This window comes from Enhydra lutris, unplaced genomic scaffold (assembly GCF_002288905.1).
Source record: "Enhydra lutris kenyoni isolate GAN:26980312 unplaced genomic scaffold, ASM228890v2 scaffoldscaffold11, whole genome shotgun sequence".
NCBI lineage: Eukaryota > Metazoa > Chordata > Mammalia > Carnivora > Mustelidae > Enhydra > Enhydra lutris.
This window is the reverse complement of record NW_019154095.1, coordinates 7625329-7651301: the sequence shown is the minus strand read 5'-3', so window position 1 is coordinate 7651301 and position 25973 is coordinate 7625329. Positions and strand designations below refer to the sequence as shown.

The window sequence follows — 25973 nt, the reverse complement described above, 5'->3', positions numbered from 1 at the left end:
AAAAGAATGTGTTTTTAGGAAAAAATAAAGCATATTAATTATTTATCCACTAAGGTATTTGAAGGATAACAGGTATTTTGGGAAAAAATTTCAAAAACAGATTTTGCATATATTGCTAGGAGGCACTGTTATAATCAATTCTATAGTTTTTAGATAATAAGAATAGTTAAAGAGTGAAAACTAAGTCTGGACCTTCTGCTTTTCAATTTCCTGTATCTTTTAGACAATGGTAATTTATTGAAATAAGAGTTTTCTCATTAATTGATATAACTGATACAATTCTGAATTTAATTCAGCTCAGTACTTGGACACCTACTCCATTCCTGGTTCAATGTTATGTGCTACATGTAGACAGATGAATGCATATGTGTGTACGTGTGGGTTTACATATGGAGAGATCTGTATATTATCACAGGTACTACATGACTCCCCTTTTGAGCCAAAGCAAGTGTGGTTAAGTGGGGCCGAACTTTGCCCATGTGAAACAGCCAAGCTGAAATTCATACAGTGCTAAATGAAAACAGTTAAGTTCTGTAATGACTGTTTTCTAAAGAAGGCCATTGAGAGTATCTGGAGCTTCATCAAGAAGGTGGGGCTTGAGATAAAATTTCCGAGGCAGAAGGTATCTCGTTATGTACAAGCAGAGATGAAAGCAAACTGAATATAAAGGCAAAGAGGAAGTTTAGAATGTCGAACTGAACAAGCTTGGATCGTCGGGGAGCAAAGACTGATGTATAAATATTAGATAAGGATAGTTGGATCGTTGGTGCCAATGTGAAAAATAAATACACATCTTCTCAATCACACATCCAAAAGGAAATAGTTCTATTAAGAGCTTTCTGCTGCCTTCACTAGATTCAGGCTACACAAAAGGAACCATTACGTAATGCTGGAAATAACTACCATGGGGGTGTTTTGCAGACTCTCTGGTGTGATGAGGTAATAGGTCAGGACACGTGAAGTACGCATATTTCACGATCTGCATCTCAGAGAAGACAAAACACCCCCTCGACGTGGGCTCAACAGCTCAAGTCCTCAGAATGCCTCAATGGCATTGTGTGGACTGCTGCAGTGATCTCAGCCCGCTCGGCTCATTTCCCAGCCGGAGCAGAAGAGAGTCAAGTGTGTCCCCAGTAACAGACAAACCATGTCACAGAAAGTGGTGGAGTATTTGGAACGCCTCTTGCTTTGAAACCACCCTCAAATCCTTAAAAAAAAAAAAAAAAAAAAGAAAGAAAAGAAAAGAAAAAAAAAGAAAGAAGAGTTTGCTTAAGGACTCTGTAGACCTTTTGGCATTTCTTCTCTACCAGCTGCACGAAGAACAAATCACTCATTTTTTCCAGGCTTCTCTCAGCGGTACTACAAAGGAGACCATTGGCTCTTTAGACGCCAAATGCCCAAAGGATATCAGATCAGGGAAGGAGAGCCACTTAAATTGTTAAATTGTTAGCATTTCCAAGTGGCCTGTGATTAAACAAGTCCACTCTGGGAAATTAAATTGGGGGAGACCATATATTAGAATGATTTTTTCCTTATAATTTCATTTCTTAGTTTATAATTCTCCATTGGTTACTGTGGCACAGGTTTTTAAAAATCTTCCTTCTAAGTAGATTTAGGAGTTTTCTAGAAAAGCCCGTGGGATTGAGAGGCTAGGGTGGCATGCAGGGACAAGGTTCCCATGGGCCCCTTCCCCTTTTCTAAACAGGATAGCTCTACGGTGGTGAAGTTCCAGAAGTTGGACTTTCTGAGGAATCTTTCTTTAAAGAAAAGGATGAAATGGTGTTTAAACATAAATGCTCTCAGTGTGTTGAAAATATGATGCAAGTTATGTGCATCTTTACAGAACCAACCACCTTATAAAATGAGTCACAACAGGAACAGCCTTTCAACGTTCTCTCCTAGGGATGGGAACAACAGTAAACATTTTGGGCCCGTCAGGAATGTGCGGGACTATGTAAAATGGCCCGAGGCCATCCTGTCTCCATGAGGGCAACTAAAATTTCCATGCCACCGTCACCTACTGAGCAAAATAGAAACATTCAGAAATACATACACTCTTTCCAAAAGGCTTAGTGCCGTAAACTATGGACAGGGGACAAGTAAACTGGAACATAAAACCGAAAGGCCATTCACGTTCTTAAATAGAAACACTGGCTCCTCTCCGTCATCAAGTGTGCGGCTTGATTTAAATGGAAACAGACCGTGATACAATGAACTTTAAGGCCTTCCGTTGAAATCAGCTCTTTGCCCTCATAATGCTGCAGAGTTCCTCGGGAGCTGATGGAGTTGGGTAGGCTGTGATTCTGGGGGACAGAAGCCCTCCGAAGTACCAAACACATCTTTGATTAACCACTGAGATTTATGAGCTCTTTCTGTTTTCCAAACGACCTCATTCACTAGAGAAACAATGATTCCTATCGTCCATCAAGCACAAGGATTAGGTAAGGTTTAGTGTGAACTGATGCACCAAATGAATTTCTGAATTTGGAAGCGTTGTGTCTTCTTTCCCTCTCGAGCCACCATCCAGAATGGGTAAACAGGAAAAGGAGAAAGTGTTAGTTTCTTCAGAGCTGAAATGCACAGAATCACAGATCTATTGAGTCTGGGAAGGAATGGCTATTTCTTCACAGTGACTCTCCAAGAAGTAAAAGAAAGGAAGCGAAACAAAAATGTAAACATCGCTCTCTCCATTCCCTGTAGTTATGACGAAGCTGCTCATCTAGTAAAATCTAGTTTAGCCGCCAAGTTTTATGGCTACTCACCGTTAGTCCAAGAAAGCAACAGAACAAGAGTGATTTGGGTTGGAGGGACTACCTCCTACACAGTGGATATTAAGTCCTGGAACAATACTTGAGCACCTAATTGGCATGACCTTCCAAAATGTGCAAGGGGAATCTGCTTAAATAAACTCAATCTTTAGGGCCCTCTGGAGGTCGTAATAGTTTTTTTTTTGTTTGTTTGTTTGTTTGTTTTGCACAGAGAGGGAGATCACAAGTAGGCAGAGAGGCAGGCAGAGAGAGAGGGGGAAGCAGGCTCCCCGCTGAGCAGAAAGCCCGATGTGGGACTCAATCCCAGGACCCTGGGATCATGACGGGATCATGACCTAAGCCGAAGGCAGAGGCTTTAACCCACTGAGCCACCCAGGTGCCCCTAAAGGTTAATTTTAAGTAGCACACACAAATGACCACAAACCCGGTTCTATAGCATTATAACAAATATTTTGATTATTTTAAAAAAATAAGATGTTTGAAAGACAAAGGATTTAACTAGAACGGGGGGGGGGGGAAGTAAGTTTGTAATTAACCTAAGGCTCAAGAGGCAAAAAGGATTCTTGCCAAATACTTGGAGACTGAATTGTAACCAGTTTGCAGGGGAAAGCTGCAGGGGAAAACTACTTTTTGCTTAGTAGATTATAATTTCCTTCTCCAGAATCATTCTGGAGAAGGAAATTATAATCTACTAAGCAAAAAGTCACTGGGACCTTGAGATAGCTGCCAATGGCACATAAGAAAAATAATGCCTTGGAAATTGGAGGAACTCAGCAAATACTTATGGAATGAATAAAATACCTTAATCTAGGGGGAAATAGAGTTTCAAGTCACGTTGCAGATTCCAGTGATTTAGGCATGCATAAATTATTCTGTCATGTTTCTAGCACCTTCCAGCTGTGAGATCCTAGGAAAATTGTCTGAAGTCTGCAGCCTTCAGTTTCTTCATTATTAAAATGGAGATAATGATATTTATTTCAGAGAGCTACTGTAAAGTTTCTAGGAGATAGACTTTAATCACTTAAGCCATTTGTCACAGTGCCTTGGAATACAGTTACTCCATAAAAGTGAGCTCTTTATATTATGCTTTAAATTTCTTCAAAAACAGTACTAAACTGGGGCGCCTGGGTGGCTCAGTGGGTTAAGCCGCTGCCTTCGGCTCAGGTCATGATCTCAGGGTCCTGGGATCGAGTCCCGCATCGAGCTCTCTGCTCAGCAGGGAGCCTGCTTCCCTCCCTCTCTCTCTGCCTGCCTCTCTGTCTACTTGTGATCTCTCTCTGTCAAAGAAATAAAAAAAAACAAAAACAAACAAACAAAAAAAAACAGTACTAAACTGCCTACGATTGAGTACTCAGAGAAACATGGATAAAAAAGGATGGTGGAATTATAATACACTGTGTTTGCTAGAGCTGCTGTAAGCACAGGATGATGCTAGGACATTTTTACTAAGCAACTAAGTTTTCTTCTCCGCATCATGTTCGAGATTCGGGGAGGTTTCAGAACTTAAGTGTTTGGCGCTCTTTATGTGTTTATTTAAGAGTAACCAACTGAAGTTCTGAAAGGTTGAGTCTTTCCGAGCTATCACATAGAACTGGAGCAGAGCAAGGCAGAGGACTGGGCTGGTGTGTGGGAAGGACCTAAAGGCGAGTTCAGAGCTGACAGTTTTAAAATTACTTGCAGGTATTTCTTCTACCATCTTATTCTGTCAAAGAACCCTTCCCGGCAGAAATTCTATGGAAGGGAATGTTTTCTAGGGCCAAATACCTGGTCAGGTTATACTGCAGGGACACCCGGTTTTTTCTGGAAAGGCATTACCATGACAGCGTAATGGCACGTTACTAATACAGGAGCAAATTTCTCTTCACTCTTCCGCGGTGAGTGCCTTATAAAGAGCTAACGCCGCTTCATCTCCAAAATACCAAAGCACCGGATATTAACTTCTCTGCCAAGCCTTCTTGCCCTTTTATTTTCTCTCCTCTTCATCCCTGGCAGCTGAAAAGGGAAGACAAAACCCAGTCCTAACAACAGGAGCAGTGAAGGGCTGAGTCAGCACGAGGCAGAGAGTTGGCTTTTTTCCTTTATTTTCTCTGTTTCTCTCCGCCAGCTGGTCTCTCCAGGAAGCAAGCAAAACATAATTTTTCACTGGACCTATCTTACGAAAAAAATTATTTTTCTTATGAGAAAGGAGAAAAATAAGCCCTAAAAAAAAAAAAAAGCAGATTTGATCTGGAAATAAAAATGCAGGATTATTTCATAGGATCATTGAATAACCTCAGACCATTTTAAATGGTCTGGGGCCCTGTGCACAAGTTGGCAAAATATCCCCCCAAGAGCTTCCATGTTTCGTATGTTACAACTGGGGAACAAGGTGAGGATCCAAGCCATGGGAATACTCAGGCTGTTAGCTGCAAGGTCTGAGGTAGGAATATGATAATGGACAAAGCACTTTCTCACAATGGAAAGTCTAACCACGACTTCACTAACTGGGGTGTAACACAGCAACTCTGCCATTTTCCTGAGGTAGCTCAAGCTAGCCTGGTCTGCAGTAGGCCGCTGAGGAACAATGAAGCTGATGCAATACTGGCCATTTGTTTTAGGAGATGATAGGAATCAGTTCCATGTTGTAATATCAGAATTTTAATATTCCAGCAGAAACGTTATTGTTCCCAATGGCTTCATCCTTGGTGCTTTTAAAGCTATGTTTAAAACTTGGTAAAACACCCATCAAATGTACTATACCGGAGTACAAGCACAGCTGTGCTTAAAAGTTGTGTGCAGGACAGTTTTAGGAAATTACTGGATTTTTATTTTTGTCATCCCATGTAAATGTGGCATGTAAAAGAGTCCCTTCAGGGTTGCTGGGGTGGGGGGGGAGGGAGAGATAGGGGTGGTTGGGGGATGGACATTGGGGAGGGTATGTGTTGTGGTGAGCGCTGTGAATTGTGTAAGACTGATGATTCACAGACTGTACCCCTGAAGCAAACAATACATTATATGTTAAAAAAAAAAAAGAGTCCCTTGGGAAATAAACTATTTTCTAAATATAAAATTTTCATATCCTACATTTTCTGAAATTGAGATGATTTCCTAGTAAATATTATGTGGTTAATACTGTAGGAGGAGAAGATGAGAAAAAGAAAAAAGTGAATTTGTTTTCTAAATTCCCTATAATTGGACTTAATAGGGGTGCTTAGCATGTCTCTTGACCTCCTCTATCCCCAGCTTTGACACTACAAGACCCACCTCACACTTTCTGAGGGCAGTATGTCATATTTCTCCTGTAATTCACAAAGTCTTTCCATACATCCTATCCCTTTTCATCCTCATAATTGTTTCCTACAAAGTCGAAGGTATTAATGCTTCTTTTACGAAGAAGGAAACAATTCCAAATGTAGCGGAACTTGCTCAAGGTTACCGATCTCCCCAGAGGAAAGTCGAAACAGGAGTCCAGGTATTCTGGCGTTGCTTCTGACATCACTCATCCTGACCATTTGTGGGATGTGTTTTTTTAGTTTACATTATGAAGCTAGCAGTGTCCTTCTTCCAGGGTCAGCTCTTTTTCGGGCTGCAGTCCATCTTTCGCGGTTTTTGCAATAATCCCAGCAGACACAGAATCCCTTTGCATTTTCTGGGCAGCCCCCAACCCCCGCCACGCCCCCTCCTCACCACACCCACAACCCCCCTGCCCCCCGCCCCGTGCCCCACGCATGTGTGAACGCAGGGCTTTGCCTCATCCTCAGAGCTCACCTAGCACAGAGACCTACCAAATAATCAAGGAGGTTAGGAACAAAGGAAGGAGGAAAAAAAGGGAAAAGAAAGGGATTCAAACTTAAGCCTACGGATTTTATCACCACTTTCAACACAGCACTTCTCCTATCCTTCTCATGCCTCGCCAGCAGTGTGGACCCACACATAGACAGAGTGAACGTTCATGGAGAGGCTCAGGGAGTTAATTCTCAAAGAAAAATGAAGACAGAAAATCAATACTGCCCAGAAGTTAAATCTATATTAATGCCCTCCGCTCCACCTTTTTAATCAGACTTTTTGTCCCTTCTCCCTGATTCCTTTTAACCTCATGGATTGGCATGAGCCCTCCTCCTCAAATAAAACAAACCCATTATACCTCTTTTTGACTGGAATCTATTGACTGTTAATGTTTTCAAGTATCTTATTCAGCTCATATAAACTCAAAGGTTGTTTGCCTTTTGGTGAGGTATGCTACTTGTCTGTTTTTGATTTCTCATTTTAAGTGAATACATTTTTATTCTTAAAATGTTAGACTTTCTGAGCCAAACTTCAAATATCACTAAATGTTCGTTCTTTGTTCACTTTAAGCTGAATGCTCATCATGGCCCTTCAAAGTGTATACAGCATACAGAAAACACCCCAAATGCCATATATGAGAACTCTGAGAGGAGACTGCTCTTTTTTCTCTAAAGCAAGTCAGAAAATTGTCAAGTGCTAGAAGCTATTACAAGAAGGGGTTTGGCTGATAGAAAACTTAGAATCACTACCTGCTGTAAACAATACCTCTGGACTTCAGCTCTTCACCCTTCAAGCCTGTGCCCCAAAATCTTTAGTATCTGTTTTAGATAGCAAAGTGGTAGGAATGATTAAATATATATATATATATGTGTATATACACACACACACATATATATATATATATATATATATTTTTTTTTTTTTTTTTTTTTAAATCGTGATTTTGCCAGGGCACCTGGGTGGCTCACCCGGTTAAGCATCTGCCTTCAGCTCAGGTCACGATCTCAAGGTCTTGGAATCAAGCCCTCCACTGGGCTCTCTGTTCAGAGGAGGGTCTGCTTCTCCCTTTAACTCTCCATCTATACCTATTCTCTCTTCCAAATAAAATGTAAATCTTTAAAAAAAAAAATCTTGCTTTTGCCTATGCACACAACTGGCTTCCTCATTCAGGGTCACAGTGGGGAATTTGGTTTGTGTCCATGTCCGGAATCATCTGTAGTTAAGGTAACACACAGGCAAGAGAGAGTAGTAGCCACCCACAGCAGGGGGTAGGACTCCTGTTTGGGGACAGTTGCGCAAGGACAGCCTGCCCCCAGGACCCCGGAGTGGGCCCACCACGGTGTACGTATGTGACGCCACCATGGCTTGCCACGCTGCAGCAGAAGCCAGTGCACCCGGGTCTCCGGACTTCCTCTCCTTTCTGCTCTAAGACGCGATTCTGTGAGTACCTTCAACACGGCAGAAACAACCGTCGGTACACTCTTCTGTTCAGGATCAACAGAAAACACCTTAGCTGCCACCAGGGCCTCAACCTTCCATGAGCATATGGTTCCCGGGGACACAACTATTTGTGGCTAGAACTATGGGGAGGAGAGGAGGTGTGTGTAAAACTGTTCTTACACTAAGGCCTTGTTGCAGCAGCGCGTAGCAGATCTTCTTCCCAACAGCTGTTGCGCTCAGACCAGAGAACACAGGTTGCTGATTTCATCCCTTGTAGGGATTTGTGGACCTTGTTTAAATTTCAAGCAGGCAGCTGGTAGAGATAGAACACCATAACCAAGTGGGTGAAGAGAAGGCAGGAGGTGGAAATTGTCATTTTATGAGAATAAGATAGCGAACACCTACCTAGTTCTTAGCTGTGTGCCAGGGACCATTCTAAACATGTATAATCATAAACTCATTTCATCCTAACAAAAAAGCTTATGACGTAGGTGCTATAGGTTGTTAAGATCTGTTTTTTGCCTTCCTTATTTTTTTTTTTAAGATTTTATTTACTGAGAGAGAATGGGGCGGGGGGAGAGGGGGGAGGAGCAGAGGGAGAAAGAATCTCAAGCAGCCTCCACACTGAGCATGGAGCCCCATGCGGGGCTCGATCCCATGACCCCAAGATCACAACCAGAGCCAAAATGAAGAGGTGGACACCCAGCCAACTGAGCCATCCAGGTGTCCCTTGCCTTCCTTATTTTATGTTCACTGGTTTAGATTTGTCTGCCCGTGGTGTTAAGTAGCAATAGGGTACATTGGAAACTGAACAGGTCAGGAGCAGACAATCTTGGTTCCAGTCTTGCTTTGCTGGTAACACTCTGGGTGACTTTGGGGATGCCACCCACCCTCTAGCGACTTCAGTTTCTTTATCTGCAAAATGAAGACGTTAGACAAGATCAGTGGGTTCTGAACATTTTTTTTTCTTAAGCTGTTGACTTTTTTTTTTTTTTAAATGATCTGGAAGCTCAATTTGTGAGGCTGATAAGAGTGGCAACCACGCTGTTTGAAGGCAGAGCCCCATGCTAGCTGGCACGCTCCGAGGCAGCTCGGCTGAACTCCCAGGGCTCTCTGAAACCATTCGTAAATCACTGAAGCAGATGGCATCTAAGTCCACTCTTTGCTCTGAAGCACCATGATTCTTCCATGTTATTTTAACTATTGGTGGATCATTTTTGACCAGAGATGCTTTTAGCACAGAACCTGAGTTCCTTTTGTGAATTTATCCCAACCATGACCTCACCTGCCCTATGGCGGAACATGGAGACTGTAACTCAACCGTACTGCTCAGAACTGGCTCGAGTCACCAAATAACAGGTAATGACAATGATTTCAGAACAGTCCCTGCAGTCCTGCAGACACATTTCCATGTATTCACACCAGGGGTCACCCAAGGTCATTGGAGGCACATGGTTGGTAACTTTCCTCCTGGAGGAGTGCTCTGTCGAGTATTCTCTCTTCCTCTCCACTGTGCACCCCTTTCCATCCATAACATCCTCTCCCTGTCTCCAGGGAGAGGGTGACTCCTTTTACAGTATTCTTTTTCTTGCCTGTATAGGTTTCCTTCCCCTGACTATACCTCAAGTAGTTGACCCTTTGGTTTAGCCTGCTTTTAAACTTTACGTCAATTGACCCATTCTCTCAATATTCTTTCCTGATTTCCTTTTCTCAGTGAACAACGTGATAGAAAGATTTAACCATGTGTACCTGGAGTTCATTCATGTTCAGTGCTGTAAATTCCAAATTTGGGGTAATTATGAATCACATTGATAGAAACATCTAGTACAATTAAGTTTGTCCAGCTCCAGGAGTGGCACTGCCAGGTCATACAGCATGTGTATCTTTGGTTTTTTAGTTGGTGTTACTCTATTTTCCAATATGATTTTATCTATAGTGAGATCCACAGTGTATGAGAATTCATGGTGCTTCCCGTTATCGCTAACATGGGGTGTTGTCAGTATTCTTAATTTTTGCTAATCTGGTGGGCATGTGGAGATATCTTGTGGTTTCATTTTCATTTCCCTAATAATGCCATTTTCATGTTTATTGGCCATCTATACCTTCCAGTTTTGTGAGGTGCCTTCCAAATGTTGCCTTCCCTTCTAATGGGTTTTCTGCCCTATTTTTCATTGATTTTAGAAGTTACCTATATAGTCTACAATTAAATGGAAACTGAAAAAAGAATACTACTTCCAAATATCCTTTGTGGCTTGGCTTTTCACTTTTCATGGGTTTTATTTTTGTTTTTTGTTTGTTTGTTTTTGGTGAACAGATGCTCTTTATTTAAAAGTAGTCAAATTTAGGGGTGCCTGGATGGCACAACTGATTAAGCATTGGACTCTTACTCTCATCTGGGGTCATGGGATTGAGGCTTGCATCTGGCTCCGTGCTCAGGGTGGAATCTACTTGAGGTTTCTCTCCTTCTTCCTCTGCCTCTTCCCTACTTCCCCATACACATGCTCACTCGCTCTCTCCCTCAAATAAATAAATCAATCTGTATTAAAAACAGTCAAATGTATAAATCTTTTTTATTTTGGTTAATACTTTTTTGTCATTTATTTTGAAAATTCCTGCTGTACTTCAACATAATCAAAGTGTTTTTCTGCATTCTCTTCCTAAAGCTTTCCTTTCAAACCATCCACTTGCAATTGAGTTTTTGAATGGTGTAAGCCCATTTTTTCCTAAGTGGGTAGCCAATTATATTTACCCCATTTAATGGAAAGTCAGTCATACATTGTATAAATCATAGTCACTGTGGTAAGCTCTCTGCCTAAGTATAGTGTCTGTTCATACCAAGGTCTGTTTATGGGCTTTCTTACTGGGTACATCTCTCCAGACCTAAACCACACTATGTTGGTTTCAGCAGCTTTCAAGTATCTTGATACTCGGTAGAGCAACCCTTCCCGCTTTGTTCTATTTTCTCAGTGGCTTTGGCTGTGCTTAGTAATTTGAAATTCCAAATTTTAGAAGCCACTTCTATGGTTCACAAAACACCTGTTGGGTTTTCTGTTGTAGTTCATTTAACCTATCAATCATTTATTAAAGGGAAAATTCACATCTTTGCAGTGCTTGCCTTCCAATGAATAAACATGATATATTTTCCCATTTATAAAGGTTTTCTTTAATATCTCTCAGTAAGATTTTATTATTATCTTTTGAGGAGGTATTATATATTTTTGTTGAATTCATTCCTAGGTGTTAAATTGTTTTAGGCTACTGTAAAAACTATCTGGTTAAATCATTTCATTTTCTATCTCTATGTTGTAGGCATAGAGAAATATAGTTAATTTTCGTATATTAATTTAATACCCAGCAAACTTGCCAAACTCTCATTAATTCTAATAAGAATCTGTAGGTTCTATGGGGTTTAAGATAGAAAATCATATTATCTATGAATAACGCCAGTTTGTTTCTTCCTTTCCAAGTTTCATACCATTATTTATTTCTTCTTCCTCAGTTATTCAATGGATTAAAACCTTCAGTGCAATGTTCCATGGAGTGGTAATAATTAGTGTCCATTTTTTAGTTTTCAATGCAGAGGGAAAGCTTTCAACATTCTGCTATTAAGTATAATGTTTTCTGAAGGCTTTTGTTTCTTTGGTATTGTTAATAACTTTTACCATTTTTAAGGAAGTTCCTTATTATTACTGTTATGGTAGCTGAGTTTTGTTTTGTTTTTAATAACTCCAGTATCTGGGTGCCTGGGTGGCTCAGTTGGTTAAGCGACTGCCTTTGGCTCAGGTCATGATCCCAGAGTACTAGGATCGAGACCCGCATCAGGCTTCCAGCTCCATGGGGAGTCTGCTTCTCCCTCTGACCTCTTCACTTCTCATGTTCTATCTCTCTCACTTTCTCTCAAATAAATAAAATCTTAAAAAAAAAAAAAAACAATAACTCCAGCACCTTCAATTGGGCAGACATCTGGGCATTCTATTTACTGAAGGAACACTTACTTCTGCAAATGCATTTTTTTTCTTTTTAGCATTCCTCATATCATCAGATATGAGGAATGCTAAATTATCTGGAAGATAGCTTAATTAAATAGCTTTAGCTTAATTATCTGGAAGACAGTCCACAGTGCCAATACTCGCTTCATCAGTGATACACGGTGGCATGGGGAGCCTGCACTGGCGTTCTGTGATTGTGTCTGGTGCCATGATACTAATTTAAACTACCCAGTCTCTCAAACAGTCCATTCCTTATATCTTTGACACATGGAATGCACATTCCTAAAAGATGCTCTGGAAAGTTCTTCTTTTTCACCATGAATTTTGTTTTCAGCTTTCAAAAACCTTGTCTCCAAAAAATCTGATCAAACAATATCGTTCTTCTTTCTCCTGTTATATCCTGGTCCACCAATTGTCTTCATCAAAGTGTCTGTAAAAGGTTTAAATAACCATTATTAATTTTGTGCCAAGGTCAACTTTGGGATTTTTCTGTGTTTTACTAGGTTTGCATAGTTTCTGTAATACGCCTCGTTGCTTCCTGGTAACGAACTGAGGAATGATTCAGGTAATCTGCAAACTCTTGAAAAGCCAGGCTCAGAGCACAAATTATAAGGAGCATGGTGGTTGATGTGAGGCATGGGTCGTTTAAACTCAAGTGTCTATTCAGTTTGGCTGTTTTCACATGGTAGCAAGATACGACGGAGATGTAGCTGAGCTGGCCGGTTTTAGAGAACTATTTTTTTCTCTGCACTGGATGTGACATCTTCTTTATGAACAGAGCTTCCAGATTCAAATCATATATAATAATTCAGAGTCATAATTGGCAGGCAATAAATATTTAACTTTGGTATTAACTTTGGTATTTTTTGATATAGATGTAAGTAGCTACGGGTGTCAGTGTGGTTTACAAGTGATGCCCTGTATAACAATGAATTTGTGCTTCAGTGTAGGGGACGTGAGCCACGCCAGACTTATACTTGAAAGATGTCACTTCTGCAGACACGATTATGGGTATAACTTTATTCTAGCTCTCTTTCCTGTTTGAAGATTTTATTCTTTATTTATTTTTGAGAGAGAGAGAGAGTGCATGCATGCATGCAAGCTCCTGCACAAGTTGGGGGAGGGGCAGAGGGAGAAGCAGACCCCCTGCTGAGCAGAGAGCCTGAGATGCTCTATCCCAGGACCCTGGGATCATGACCTGAGCCAAAGGCAGGCAGACCCTTAACCGACTGAGCCCGCCAGGTGCCCTAGCTCTCTTTAGTGTCTGAGTCTGAGCAAAATATTAGGCACAGGGTTAAAAAAAATACAGTATATAACTTTCAGAGGTGAATAGGGGAAAACGGAATTATAAAATTAAGCAAACCAAAATAACTAAAGAAAGAGAACACAGAAACAGTGGGGAAAATACAAAGTACAAAACTAATATGGGAAAAACTAATCTAAATATCATACAAATAGCTAAATATAACAGTAACTTAAATAATAATTTCATTTTTTAAAGATTTTATTTATTTGTCAGAGAGAGAGAGAGAGAGAGAGAGAGCACAAGCAAGGGGAGCACAGGTAGAGGGAAAAACAGATTTCCACTGAGTAGGGAGTCTAATGCGGGACTCAATCCCAGGACCCTGGGATCATGACCCAATCTGACCTGAATCACCCAGGCAAACCTAAATAATGATTTTAAGTAAATAACTTGAGTTCTCTAGGTTAAAGATAACAATTTTCGGATTTTGGGGTAGTACCCAGCAATATATTTTTTTTAAATGACCCATCTAAAACATAAGGATTCAGAGAAGTTGAAAATCAAAGTATCGAAAAAGGCCCAACAGAAATACTCCCTGAAAATGTCTCACCATATTAACATGAGGTAGGACTTGGAGGCAAAAAACATGACTAGAGGCTACTATATGATGATAAAAGATGAATTTACTTAGAAGCTATAACAATTCTATGTATTCACCCAATAAAATTGCTTTAAGATATAAACTTGAAATATTGACTTAAAAGGAGAAAGAAAGGAGTGCCTGGGTGGCTCAGTCATTAAGCGTCTGCCTTCAGCTCAGGTCGTGATCCCAGGGTCCTGGGAGCGAGCCCTGCATTGGGCTCTCTGCTCGGCAGGCAGCCTGCTTCCCCATCTCTCTCTGCCTACAGTTATCTCTCTCTGTGTCAAATAAATAAATAAAATCTTTTTAAAAAGTTGAAAATGTAGATCTAATCTGGATTTGGAACTCTCCGTCCACATCATTTCATGTACATTTTGAAAATGTGAGTTCAACTGAGTTCAAAAACTGAGTATACATGGGGCCATAAAGCATGTCTCTGTAAAAGTTCAAATGATTAGTATTATATAGGTCACAGGTTGGCAGACTTTTCTGTAAAGGATAAGAGAGCAAATATTCTAGGCTTTGTGCATCGTGTGGTCTCAGCACTGCAGGTTTAACATAGAAGCAGATGATCTGCAAATGAATGGGTTTGGCTCCACCCCAATAAAATTGTATTTACCCAAACCGATCGTAGGCCAGATTTGGCCCACAAACCATCATTTGGGGCCTCTGATATGGAACATATCTACGACCCTCCACAAAATTAATGTAGAAATCATTTAACAAAATGTAACTGGAAGAAAACTCCTATGTTTGGAAATTAAGAAGATGTCTTTAAGGAACTCAGGGGTTTAGAGATCAAAATTATAAAAAGAACAAAACTGTCAACTTTCACACATTGAATTAAAAAAGTAATAGAGCCGCAAGCAGAAATTAATAAAGTGACTAATTATAAACAAAGCTGAAAGGTGATCTGTTGAGAGACTAATGAGATCGGTACACCTATGTCAAAATGGGTGCAAATAAACAATGGTTGGAATTCAAAAGAGAGCATATGGGGTGCCTGGGTGGCTCAGTGGGTTAAGCCTCTGCCTTCGGCTCCAGTCATGATCTCAGGGTCCTGGGATTGAGCCCCACATCAGGCTCTCTGCTTGGCAGGGAGCCTGCTTCCCTTCCTCTTTCTCTCTCTCTCTGCCTGCCTCTCTGCCTACTTCTGATCTCTGTCTGTCAAATAAATAAATAAATAAATAATCTTAAAAAAAAAAAAGAACATAAAGCAGGTGTCAATGATATTTTTGGTTTTATTTAACAACTTAATGCCAGTAACTGGGACTATCTGGATGAAAGACAATTTCCTAAAAAAAAAAAAAAAAACAACTTGTCAAAGCCGTTTTTGAAGAAATGAAGAACCTAACTAATCCTAAAATCACTAACAGAGATAAAATCACAAGTTTTAAAACTTCCTCCAAAAAAAAATCCAAGAGCAGAAGGTTTTACCAGAGGCCTCTACCAAGTATTATAAGGTAGAAATATTTCTAAAAGGTGAGCCATGACAGCAGAAAAAGCAAAGGACTCGTCCCCAACTCATTTCATGGAGTTCGTAGCTGTTCCCTGTAGTGGCTTTGTACCATGTCAACTCAGGTATGCCAGAATTCTGCGGCCCAGAATTCCCTTTCTAGTGCCGTTCCAGGTTGGGACTGGCTGGAGGAGAACTTTGTGTAACATTTGGGTGGCAGAAAAAGGAGCTAGTTTTACGCTGTTAAGGCCGGTGTAGGCACTGCTGTTGGCTTGCACATGACCCTGGTCATCTGACCACGTGGATCCGTGGCTCGTTCCACTCCCTCCAGATTGCCCACTTTCATATCTCGGAGTCCCAGGCCAGGTGTGTGTGCCTTCTATGGTCAAGGGTGCCAGCTTCTCCTCGGGCCACCCACATCGCTGAGCTGGAGGTGGGGACAGACAAACCCTGTTCCCGGTTTTCCTCGGAGTTATGACAAGTCTCTGCTCTCCCTGACTTCGCCTTCGGCTCTGATGCCCACTGTCAGCCAGCCGGCCTACGCTAACGTGCCTACAAAGACTGCAGCCCCGCACAGATTCCTTAACCAGCAATTGGAGAGGGTCTATTTGGTATGAAAAACTCCTCATTCTATAACACTCGGAGCGATCAAAGTTTAACTGGTACATTACCCAAAATCGAACAAGTCAGTACAAGACAGGCAAATTATAGGAAGCCAACCTCACTCATGAACAAAGCTGCAAGAATCTTAAAGGAAGTATCAGCAAAGCAAATCTAGCATGAAGAATCAGGTTTCTGAGAACTCTCTTATGATAAGGTTCCTTTTAAATAACATCCTGGCCCATCAATTGAACGGAAAGATAACACTCTATTATGAGACACAAGCTTGCTTTCATAGAAGCACACAGTCAAACCTGCCACTTACCTTGGGATTATTTTGAAGCAAATCGGACACATGTCACTTAATCAACAGAGAAAAAATTGGACAGTGGCCAGAGTGGATGTAGGGCGAACATTTAGTATGCATTACAGTACAGGAATATACAGCAGCTTGGTCTACACCTTTGACCAAGAATTAGAAATGAATGAATGTGGATATAATCAAAGGAAATTTGGGAAGAAAATGGGTGCTGAAGAAATGGATTGGCTTATGCCTACTTCCACATCAACATCTGAAGGATTTTCAGCATAGGCTACTAGAGTGCATTATTGCACATTCAGGAATTGTCATCAGTTTTTTGCCTGTTAAGCCAACATTTATCTAGGAAAACACTTAAGGAAAATTCAACTCAACAAACCTATATTTGGTGATTGTCCAGATCATCTGGCTTCATCACCATTGGCAAAACCCTCATGGAACCTAGGGACTGTTGTTATAGATATTCAAGAGATTTCTGTGCTTCCCGAATATTGCTGCTTCCCCGTTACTTCAAAATTTGTGCTTCCTCCCTCTTTTAAAAATTTTCTCATATCTACTATTTTAAGTATTTTCTATTTTTTTGTTGTTTTCCCATGAAAATGAATGGTCAATTGTATATCAACCAGCATTTCTTTCCTGGCAACCAGGGGACTCACCAATGATGTAGGACAGAGTTTTGGGTCCACAGCTATTTTAGTCTGTTTTTTTTTGTTGTTGCTTAATTTTTGTGAGCTATTTTTGTTTGGTTGGTTGTTTTCGTTTTGCTGACAAAGTAGCAAAGTTATATCTAGTACACCAAGAATGGTTTTCTATACTCCACAGTCACTGAGCAACCAAAGAACCAGGAATATTTGTGGGGCTTACCAGTAACTGAAATGCTTGAGTGTTGTAAGTTTTGAATTTGCTTTTTTAATTTTACTACTACATAGAAAGACAAAATTTGATGAAGCAACATGAATGATATATTTACATCTATATTATACACTAGCGAGAATAATGTCATAAAATTAACATTAAGGGCTAACTGTGTACCAGGCATAATTCTGATTTCTTTATTAATTCATACAGAAATCCTGTGAGGTAGGATTGTTATCCCATTTTCCAGATAAGGAAATCGAGGCTTAAAAAAATGAAGTAACTTTCTCCAGGTAACAAATTTAGTATTTGCCTCGTGTGGGATATGGACCCGGCTTTGGTCATTTGAGGGCAGTGTTGAGGCTCCTAACTACTGTACTAAGTCAGAATGAATAGCTCTATTAGAACATGGATTAACAAGGGCACCTGGGAAGCTCAGTTGGTTAAGTGTCTGATTCTTGGTTTTGGCTCAGGTCATGATCTCAGCATTATGAGATCGAGCCCCATGTCTGGCACCGTGCTCAGTGCAGACTCTGCTTAAAATTCTCTCTCCCACTGCCCCTCCTCCTCCACCCCATTCGCATGCTGGCTCACTCTCTCTAAAAAAAATAAAGAAAACGTTTTAAAAAAAGAAAGCAGATCTCCTGAGATTTGTTAAATCAAGGGTAGGTGCACTGCTGATGCATATGGAGTTGATAAAAAAAAATAGTTACATCATTGAGAGTTTTAAATCTTTTCATCCTATGTTTTGTGGCTAAAACATAACATTAGGAATTTTTTTAAGGCAGTATATACTTTCTTCTAAAACTATGTTTAGCAGAAGCCTGGAGAAGTGTTGAGTTCTGTTTTCAAAATGAGAATTGATATCTTTGGTTAGATTTTCCTTGTTTTTCCTTTCATAATGGCATTGTGATATCTCTCCATTCATCTCACAATCTGCACGCTAGCCAAACGCTTTCCAAGATATCAGGTAAGAATAACAGCAACAGCAAAACAAAACAACAAAAAAAACACATTTTTTGGCCACTTTTTCACAAAATTGTTTTGGGCTTCATAAAAATCTTAACAATGGAAATACACTGTCTACGGTAAAATCGTATCTTCTTCATGGAGAATTGCTACTTGCCACTTAGAGTTTATGAAATGTCAATGAGAATTATATGTCAATCAGATATTTTGTGGACACTTCTAACAGTTAAGGAGCATCACGGCAACCTAGCTCTGGGGATTTCCAAGTCTATCATGAGTCTAAGATTGATTCCCAGATGTACAGATGTTTCTTAGACAGTGATGGAGGTCCACGCCAATTCTGAAATGCCAGTCTAGAGGGTAAGGTTCAAGTGTACAGCAACTGTCTTTTCATCTCTGTGTACCCAGGGCACCCAGTAGACATCTAAGAAATATGGAGTGAATGGGTGAATGAATGCATGAATAAATGAAATTTCATCACTTACTTGGTCATTACACAACTAGAAATTAACATACTTTAGTCGTTAGCATTTATGTTAGTCTCTCATGGTTTAAGCACTTAGGGATTTTGAATTTAAATTGTATTTTATTATTTTCGTGCTACATATGGGCATTATTTGTGTCTTTCTGAAAAACCATTTATGTCTTTTGGTGTAGTAAAAAAAAATTCCAAATTCAGAGATATCTTCTATATTACAATGTTGAAAAAGATATTTTAAGCATTTTGAGAAGACTTTAACTCTCAATATTAACAAACAGGTGAGTATGGTAGAAATCACCCTTACGTGACAGCTAACAAGAACTTACTGTGTCCTAGACATTAAGGACAAGTACATTTTCTTCAACAGTGAAGTGTCCTAGACATTGAAGACAAGTACATTTTCTTTAACAGAACCCCTTAGCGTTCTGTTTCAAGATCTACCATAAAAAATATGCTTTAGGCAAGCATGTAATTTTGTTACTTCAAACTCCATTTAAGTGGATTTTACGTTATGCTTCTACTTTTAAAAAATCATCCCAAAACAAGTTGGTGATATTGAAAGAGCGTCCTTACCTAACATTTATTCTTAAAGCCCTGCCCACACCGGCTTCTAAAGTATCCTTCACTGTGGTTAGGCACTACTGTGATATGTGTGGTTTTATGAGGATCCTGACCGTATGTTCTCGAACTGTGATTTTTTCAGACCCCTGTGACCTTTCCTAACTACTCAGTACCAACTAAGAGAGGAGCAATCAGGGACCACAAGATGTCACTGTAGGTTTCCCAGCAACCTTTAGAGGAGAAGTGAATGACCCTTGGACAAAGGTTCACTGTTAGAGAACAATCACTGTGCTTTCCCCCAAGGTCAGGCCTGCCCTCAGACCTCCTCTGCCCTCATTCCCCATCCCTAGGCCAACAGATTTAGGTACCCATGTTTACATAAAATAGAATAAAAAATAAAATGGAACAACAAGAGTGGGGCTCGGGGATGACGGTTATGAGCTCCATGTGCTTGTGGCCTGGTAGAGACACCCACAGCAAGGCGGCCTCCCGGAACTGAACGATGGCCCGTTCCAGATGCGACTGTGCAAGGGTGGAAATTTGGCACTAGCAGGTACAAGGGAATCTAACATATCTTGTGATGATTTAAGGCGAAGTTTTTATCTTGCATTTAGTGAGTCATCTGTACTTTAAAGAAACATTTTTTTTTAAGATGGGAATATAACATTTTTTAAAAAAAATTTTAGAAAATGGAGAGATCGCAGACTTTTACTCTAAGATAAAGAATTTAAACATGGTCCATGTAGTTATTATTCTAGAAGGCAGTGTATGAACTGGGTTGCTCTTCCGAAAATAAAAATTGATCGCGTGTTTGACGACATATGGAATTACTGTTTTTTGTGTGATTAGGATACTATAGTTATGACTGGAGAGAGTCCTCATCTTTTTAGAGATAGATAGTGAACTATTTATGGGTCATATCATATAATGAGGTCTGCTTCAAAATAATCCCAGGACTGGGGTTGGGAGGGCTGCAGGTGGCTTGAAGATGAAACAAGACAAGTTGTGAGTTGGTAACTGTTGAACTGGGTGCTGGAGATTGTATGAGTTTAGAGTATTCCACTGTCATACGTGGGGGAAACTGCCAACCGGGATTCCAGCTGGAGTCCCTTCATCTTGATCTGTTTCTGAAGATTCGGGTGGGGGTTCAACGCTGCCTTTTGGAAGCAATGAGCTCCTGAACTTTGTGATTGCTTGTGTAAACAACAAAACAAAACAAACAAACAAACAAAAGCGTGTGTTAGTGTCCCACTTGTAATCTTAAAACTGTCAGAAGTTGATCCAGCTCTGTAGCTTTTTCAGAATTTCTTGAAAATGTGTACTCACTCCTTACAGTGTGTGGCATCATTACAGATTTCTATCATAATCCCTCTTAGATTTCAACTTTCCATTTTGAAATTTCTCAAGTACTAAGATTCCTCTCCTTAGAAGTACCTTTAGCTCATTGATGGTTTCCAGCGTCATCCTTTGAAACTATTCCAGTCTTCACAGTGCTCTCTCACGGAGGACTGGCAACCAGCCCAAACTCAGGTCCCCGAGTTTTCAGACACATTAGCGTTGGTTAAAATGGGAATAGAATGGCCCCGTTTCATTTCCCATATCCTGCCTAAAAGGCATAAAATTTTATTTTAGCCCTTGTGGGCAGTAATAGTATGTCATCTCTAATCTACACGGTATTTCAGACGTTTTTTTCTGAGACGTAATACTTCAGAGTCTGTTATCTTCTACGGAATATAATTTTAATTATTTCTTGGAGTATTTTATCTACTGCTGGTTTGCTTTAAAACTTCTGCCTCCTCACAGGGCTCGGTGATATCCTGCTGCTTCCCAAATCCACTTCTGCACTGACACGAGGGAAGATGCTAGATTCTTCTATATATCTAGATATTTCGTAGTGGGTCCATATTTATACAATCCTAGATAGCCAGCATTTAAGTGATTCAGTCGCAAACACTCTCACTTCACTGTGCATTTTTTTAAATGAAATCATACAGTTGAGCTACTTCATAGATTTAATATTCTGTTCCTTATTTTTTCCGGTAAATTAACTGTAACATTTTCCTTCAATTTCTTGGAGTCATTTTTTAAAAATTATTTTTGCTTTGGATGCACCTAAAATTTTTGAAAGAAGTAATTATTATTTCCTGAGTCCCCCTGATTATTTATGTGAATTTTTAAATGTATTCTGCAGGCCAGCAAACATCTCACTTAACTAAGTATGTAGTTATGATGAAATCCAATGGCTTTTTTCTCCCCACTGCACTGGAAATTTATTACCCCCATGGACTACATTAAAAAAAAAAAAACCCTCTTGAAGTATTAAGTATTCTTTGGAATTCCATTTTCAAATGACGTCTTAAGTCTTTTTTTTTTTTTTTTTTTTGAGTGGCCACTACTTAAGAGATACAGTGTGATAGATCTGTGACATCTCAGATGTATATACTCTGAGCACCCAACCCAGTCGGGGGGACTGTCAGAGAAATAATTCCCTTCAGCCTCTGCTAAGGCCTGGGAATGTGCCCCCCATCCAAGCTGCCTCAGCTGAGCTGGTCCAGTTTTCCTGGCAAGGTCTGATACCCTTTGTGGTCTTGGACTATGCCCACAGCTCATGGGCCACCTTGCCCTTTGTATGTGAGTCACAGAATCTGAATCAAAGAGTGTCAGAGCCAGAAGACAGTAATCTTATCAAAGTTCTTCATTTTACAGAAGAGAACTCCTACATATCATTAAGCCGCCTGCCCCCGGTCCTTTAGTTTGAAGGATTAAAGCTTAATTCAAGATAAGGAAAAGATAGTGGTGTCCATTAGTGATAATTTTGAGGTAAATGCTGGCGATGGAATACGGCAGCAACTCTGAATGAGGTAACGCACAGGAAATAACTTTATTCACAAAACGTTTTTGTTCTTACCTGGTTTGTTATATGAAGGCAAGAGCCCATTTTTTTTTTTCTGTAAATACCAATGGAAGGTAGAGCCTAACCATAGTGATAAAAAGGTAAAGACAGAGAATGGAATCATGACCATTTTTCATCAAGACAGACCTGGATATGTTGATACCGTGTAACCGGACCCCTGGCTCAGTTAATCCCTGGAGACCTCCGTGGGCCAGTTCCTGCTCTCCACTAGGTCATGGCCAGTGCGCCTCATTCAACTTTACGTGCCAACTGAAAACACCAGGCACATATGCGGTTTTTCCTCTCGTTGCCCTGCCTTTTAGGGTGAACGCTCTCCATCGTACTTAAATTGACCACTGATGCCTTCTGGCCTAGAAATGACCTCCGGAAAAACATCAAAATAGTGAGCTGTGCCTATGTAAATAACAGGGCTATGATTTTTGCATGGAAGCCAATTCTAAACTTAGATTCTTACCAAAGGAACATGAGCCACCTACCAGCTGACCCTAATGCACACACACACACTATTTATTCCCGAGGCTGAAGCAGAAAGGCTCATCAGTCACCCATCACTGCTGAGCTCTCTGGGGGCAGCCTTCTGTCTGTACCTTTCAAGGGTCAATTTTACAAGGGACTGATTTGTACATAATTCAAATCAGCTTTCCTATTTTAAATAAGGAGTTCAAGGCTATTCAGCTTCCGAATAGGAAATGCAATTTTACACATTTTTCCCTTTCTGTGCCGTGCAAATAGTTAAATACTTCCGGCTGCAGCTGAGTCTTCCCTCTAAAAATAGAAAATCCTATTGCACTTCTGGCCCATCCCCCACCAGCTCCTTCCCAACCCGCTCCAAGTGCTTCTGAATAGAGCTCAGTATCCCGGCCCCTCTCGGGTTGGCACACAGGAATCTTTGTAAAAGTCCAAAGGGGAGCAAAAAGTAGCTAGAAATCCAGCCGCTGGCATTTCTTCCAGCTAGAGCACTTAACTCTGACACCTGGTTGTGGCAGACAGAAACTATGCCCGCAGATATTGCCGATGACATGAACTGCGTAAAGCAGATGCTCACGAAAACGAGAGCAAGTGCAGAAGAATGTTCTTAACAAAAAGCTAGCTGGGGTATACTGACCAGTCAAGGTTAGTAGAGCAGCCATTGCAAATCTGTTGGTGTCCTGAAGTAAACTAGAGTGACCTGTGGGGTTTTTTTGTTTTTTTGGTTTTTTTTTTTTGCAAATACTAACTTTCAACTGGGGTGCTTTCCAGAACATGGGTTCTGAAACGTAAATGTATGGCGTGGCAAAGGGGTGCACTCTTTTCACGGTTTAGTGTACAGAGAATGCATCTATGGATTCCTTTTTATGACCATGTATGAAACACCACGGTATGATCTGTCTTTGCATTGTTTACCTTTCCACCTCTTGATTAAAAAATGTGTATTTAGAAAAAAATTGGAAAGGATATACAACCAAATGGAATGGTTGTACTTGGAAAATATCATGGCTTTCTGTGTTTTATGATGTATTTATTTATCGTCCTGTTTAATGTTCCTCTATTGTAACTGGCTAAGAAAATACAGTCATTGTTGCTACAATTTCAAATATACACAGTATTATATGAAAATGTAGACAACAGTTCCACATTTTTTTTTCATTTTTAGAAGGCAACTCTTAGTTTATTTAATCAGTTTATTTTTAAGTATTATGGACCACTATGCGCTCTGGGGTTAAAGAGAGAATGGGACAAGATAAATTTCCCTGAACGTTTGAAAGGACTGAGATTGCTTCCCGGCTTTATCAGTGACTGATTTCAACTTGAGGCAAAGCACTTAATCTCTGTCTTCGTCTTCTTGGGCCACCATAACAAAATACCAGAGGCTGGGCCGCTTAAACAATAGAAATTAACTTTGTCACAGTTTCGGAGGCTTCAAGTCCAAGATCGAAGTTCCCACATCGCTAGGCTTTGGTGAGAGCTCTCTTCCCGGCCTGTAGATGGCCACCTTCTCGCTCTGTGCTCACATGGCCTTTTCCTGATGCAGATCTCTCTCTCTCTGTTTATAAGCCCACCAACTCTGTCAGATTAGGGCCCCATCCTCATGGCCTTGCTTAACCTTAATTACCTCCTAAAAGCCATACCTCCAAATAGAGTTACACGGGGTGTTGGGGTTTACCATAGGAATTTGGTGGCAGACAAAACAATCCTATCTTAGTCCCTTTGTGCTGCTCTAGCAAAATACCACAGACTGGGCAGCTTATAAATGAATTTATTTCTCCCAGCTCTGGAGGCTGGAAGTTCAAGATCAAGGTGCCAGCAAGGTCATGTTCTCCATGCGGGTCCTCTTCCCGCTCATTGCTGGCTCCTTCTCACAGTATCCTCACGTGGGGGAGGGCCTGGGGGAACCAGTTTCAGGAGGACACCGATCCCGCTCGCGAAGGCTCCACTCTCGGCTTAAGAACCTCTCCAAGGCCGCCGCTGCTAATACTGTCACACCGGGCACCAGGATCTCAGCACAGGGATTTTAGGGGGACGCCATTCCGCCCACAGCACTGAACCTCGGTACAATGGAGTAACAGGGTTCTATTAACGACATACTTTGGGTCAAACACTTCTCACACAGGTCCATTTAGCCCTTAGGACAACTAGAAAATGTAGATCCTGGTCACCTCCGCTTTACAGATGAGAAAACAGATGCAGCAACGGAAACCTACCGAGTCGCAACAGCAAATACCGACGGTCAGACGCCCCATCCTGATCCGCCTTCCTCCGCAGCCCGCTGGGAAGCCCGTCTCCAGCTCCACACGCCCTCTCAGCGCCCTTCCGAACACCGTCCCGACTACAGCTGAGGAAGCAGGAAGAGCCCGCCGCGGAGCAGCGATGATGGAAACTCTGATTGCAGAGACTAAGTTGGCAGCGTCGCTCCTGACAACCCAGGAAGGCCGCGGAGCTCACCCGCTCACTCACGCGGAGCTGAGGAGAACACTTCCGGGCTGGGCTCTGCAAGGAGGTCAGGGGAAAACTGCCTAGTTTGTTGAGAAGGCATCTCTGAAGTGTCGTGGTCGAAGAGCACAGCTTTCTTTGACTTCTGAATTACATCCGGCCTCAAGCTCCCATCCCGCAGGCTGACTGGGAACTTTACCCTTTTAATAAGGTCCCCTCTCCCCTCTTCAGCTCTGCGCAGAGGTGATAGCTGAAAGCTCGCGCAGTAGGGAGCCGCCGCCGCCGCCCCCGCCCCCAGCCCCTTCCTGAGGAGGAACAGACTGGCCCACCCCAGTTATCCTTGAAACAAGTTCAGCCAGTTTGCGGCCCCCAGGTCAGACTTACCGGAGGAGCTCTGTCCTCTGAGTGGGGGCGCAGGAGCCTAGAGCCCGCCTCTTCCTCCACGCTACCACTGGACTTAGGTCCTATCACCTCTCTGGGGCGTGGCCTAATCAGGGACTAGGTCCTATCACCTCTCTGGGGCGTGGCCAAAGCTGGGACTCAGGCTCCTGCTGGGCTTCATGGTGGGCATTCAAAACCTCAAAACCTTTTTTTTCTTTTTCTTTTTTTTTTTTAAGATTTTATTTATTTGACAGACAGAGATCACAAGTAGGCAGAGAGGCAGGCAGAGAGAGAGAGAGGGGGAAGCAGGCTCCCCGCCGAGCAGAGAGCTGGATGTGGGGTTGATCCCAGGACCCTGAGATCATGACCTGAGCTGAAGGCACCCACTGAGCCACCCAGGCGCCCCTCAAAACCATTTATGTCGCTCTCCGCCTCCCCCTCCCTCCGTTCCTTTGCCCCTCGGCTCTCCCACTTCCCTCCAGCCTCTTTCTCCTTCTTTCTTTTCTCTGTCTTCTCCTCACCCTACCAACGTACCTTCTTCCTCTGACGGAGTCTAACTCTCCACGTAAGGGGAGCAATCTTCCAGCAGCTTCTGCTGTCTGGTCCTCTCAAGCCCTGTGAGTAGAGCAGATAAACCAGCGAAGCGGGTCCGCCCAATAGAGGACTCTGTAACAAAAGAAGG

General features: G+C 41.5%; 1 protein-coding gene across 2 annotated transcripts in view; it reads left to right on the top strand.

The window, feature by feature from the left end:
* LOC111144549 (ankyrin repeat and SOCS box containing 5) overlaps positions 1–25973 on the top strand; it is a 48187-nt gene that overhangs the window by 5657 nt on the left and 16557 nt on the right. The window contains exon 1 of one of the 2 annotated variants that reach the window (XM_022498876.1): positions 19592–19639. The exons of the other annotated variant lie outside the window; for it this stretch is intronic. Within the exon in view, the coding sequence (XP_022354584.1) occupies positions 19603–19639 (37 nt within the window). The 5' untranslated portion in view covers positions 19592–19602. Of the gene's footprint in view, positions 1–19591; positions 19640–25973 lie in introns of those variants that run through there. 2 annotated transcript variants of the gene reach the window in all.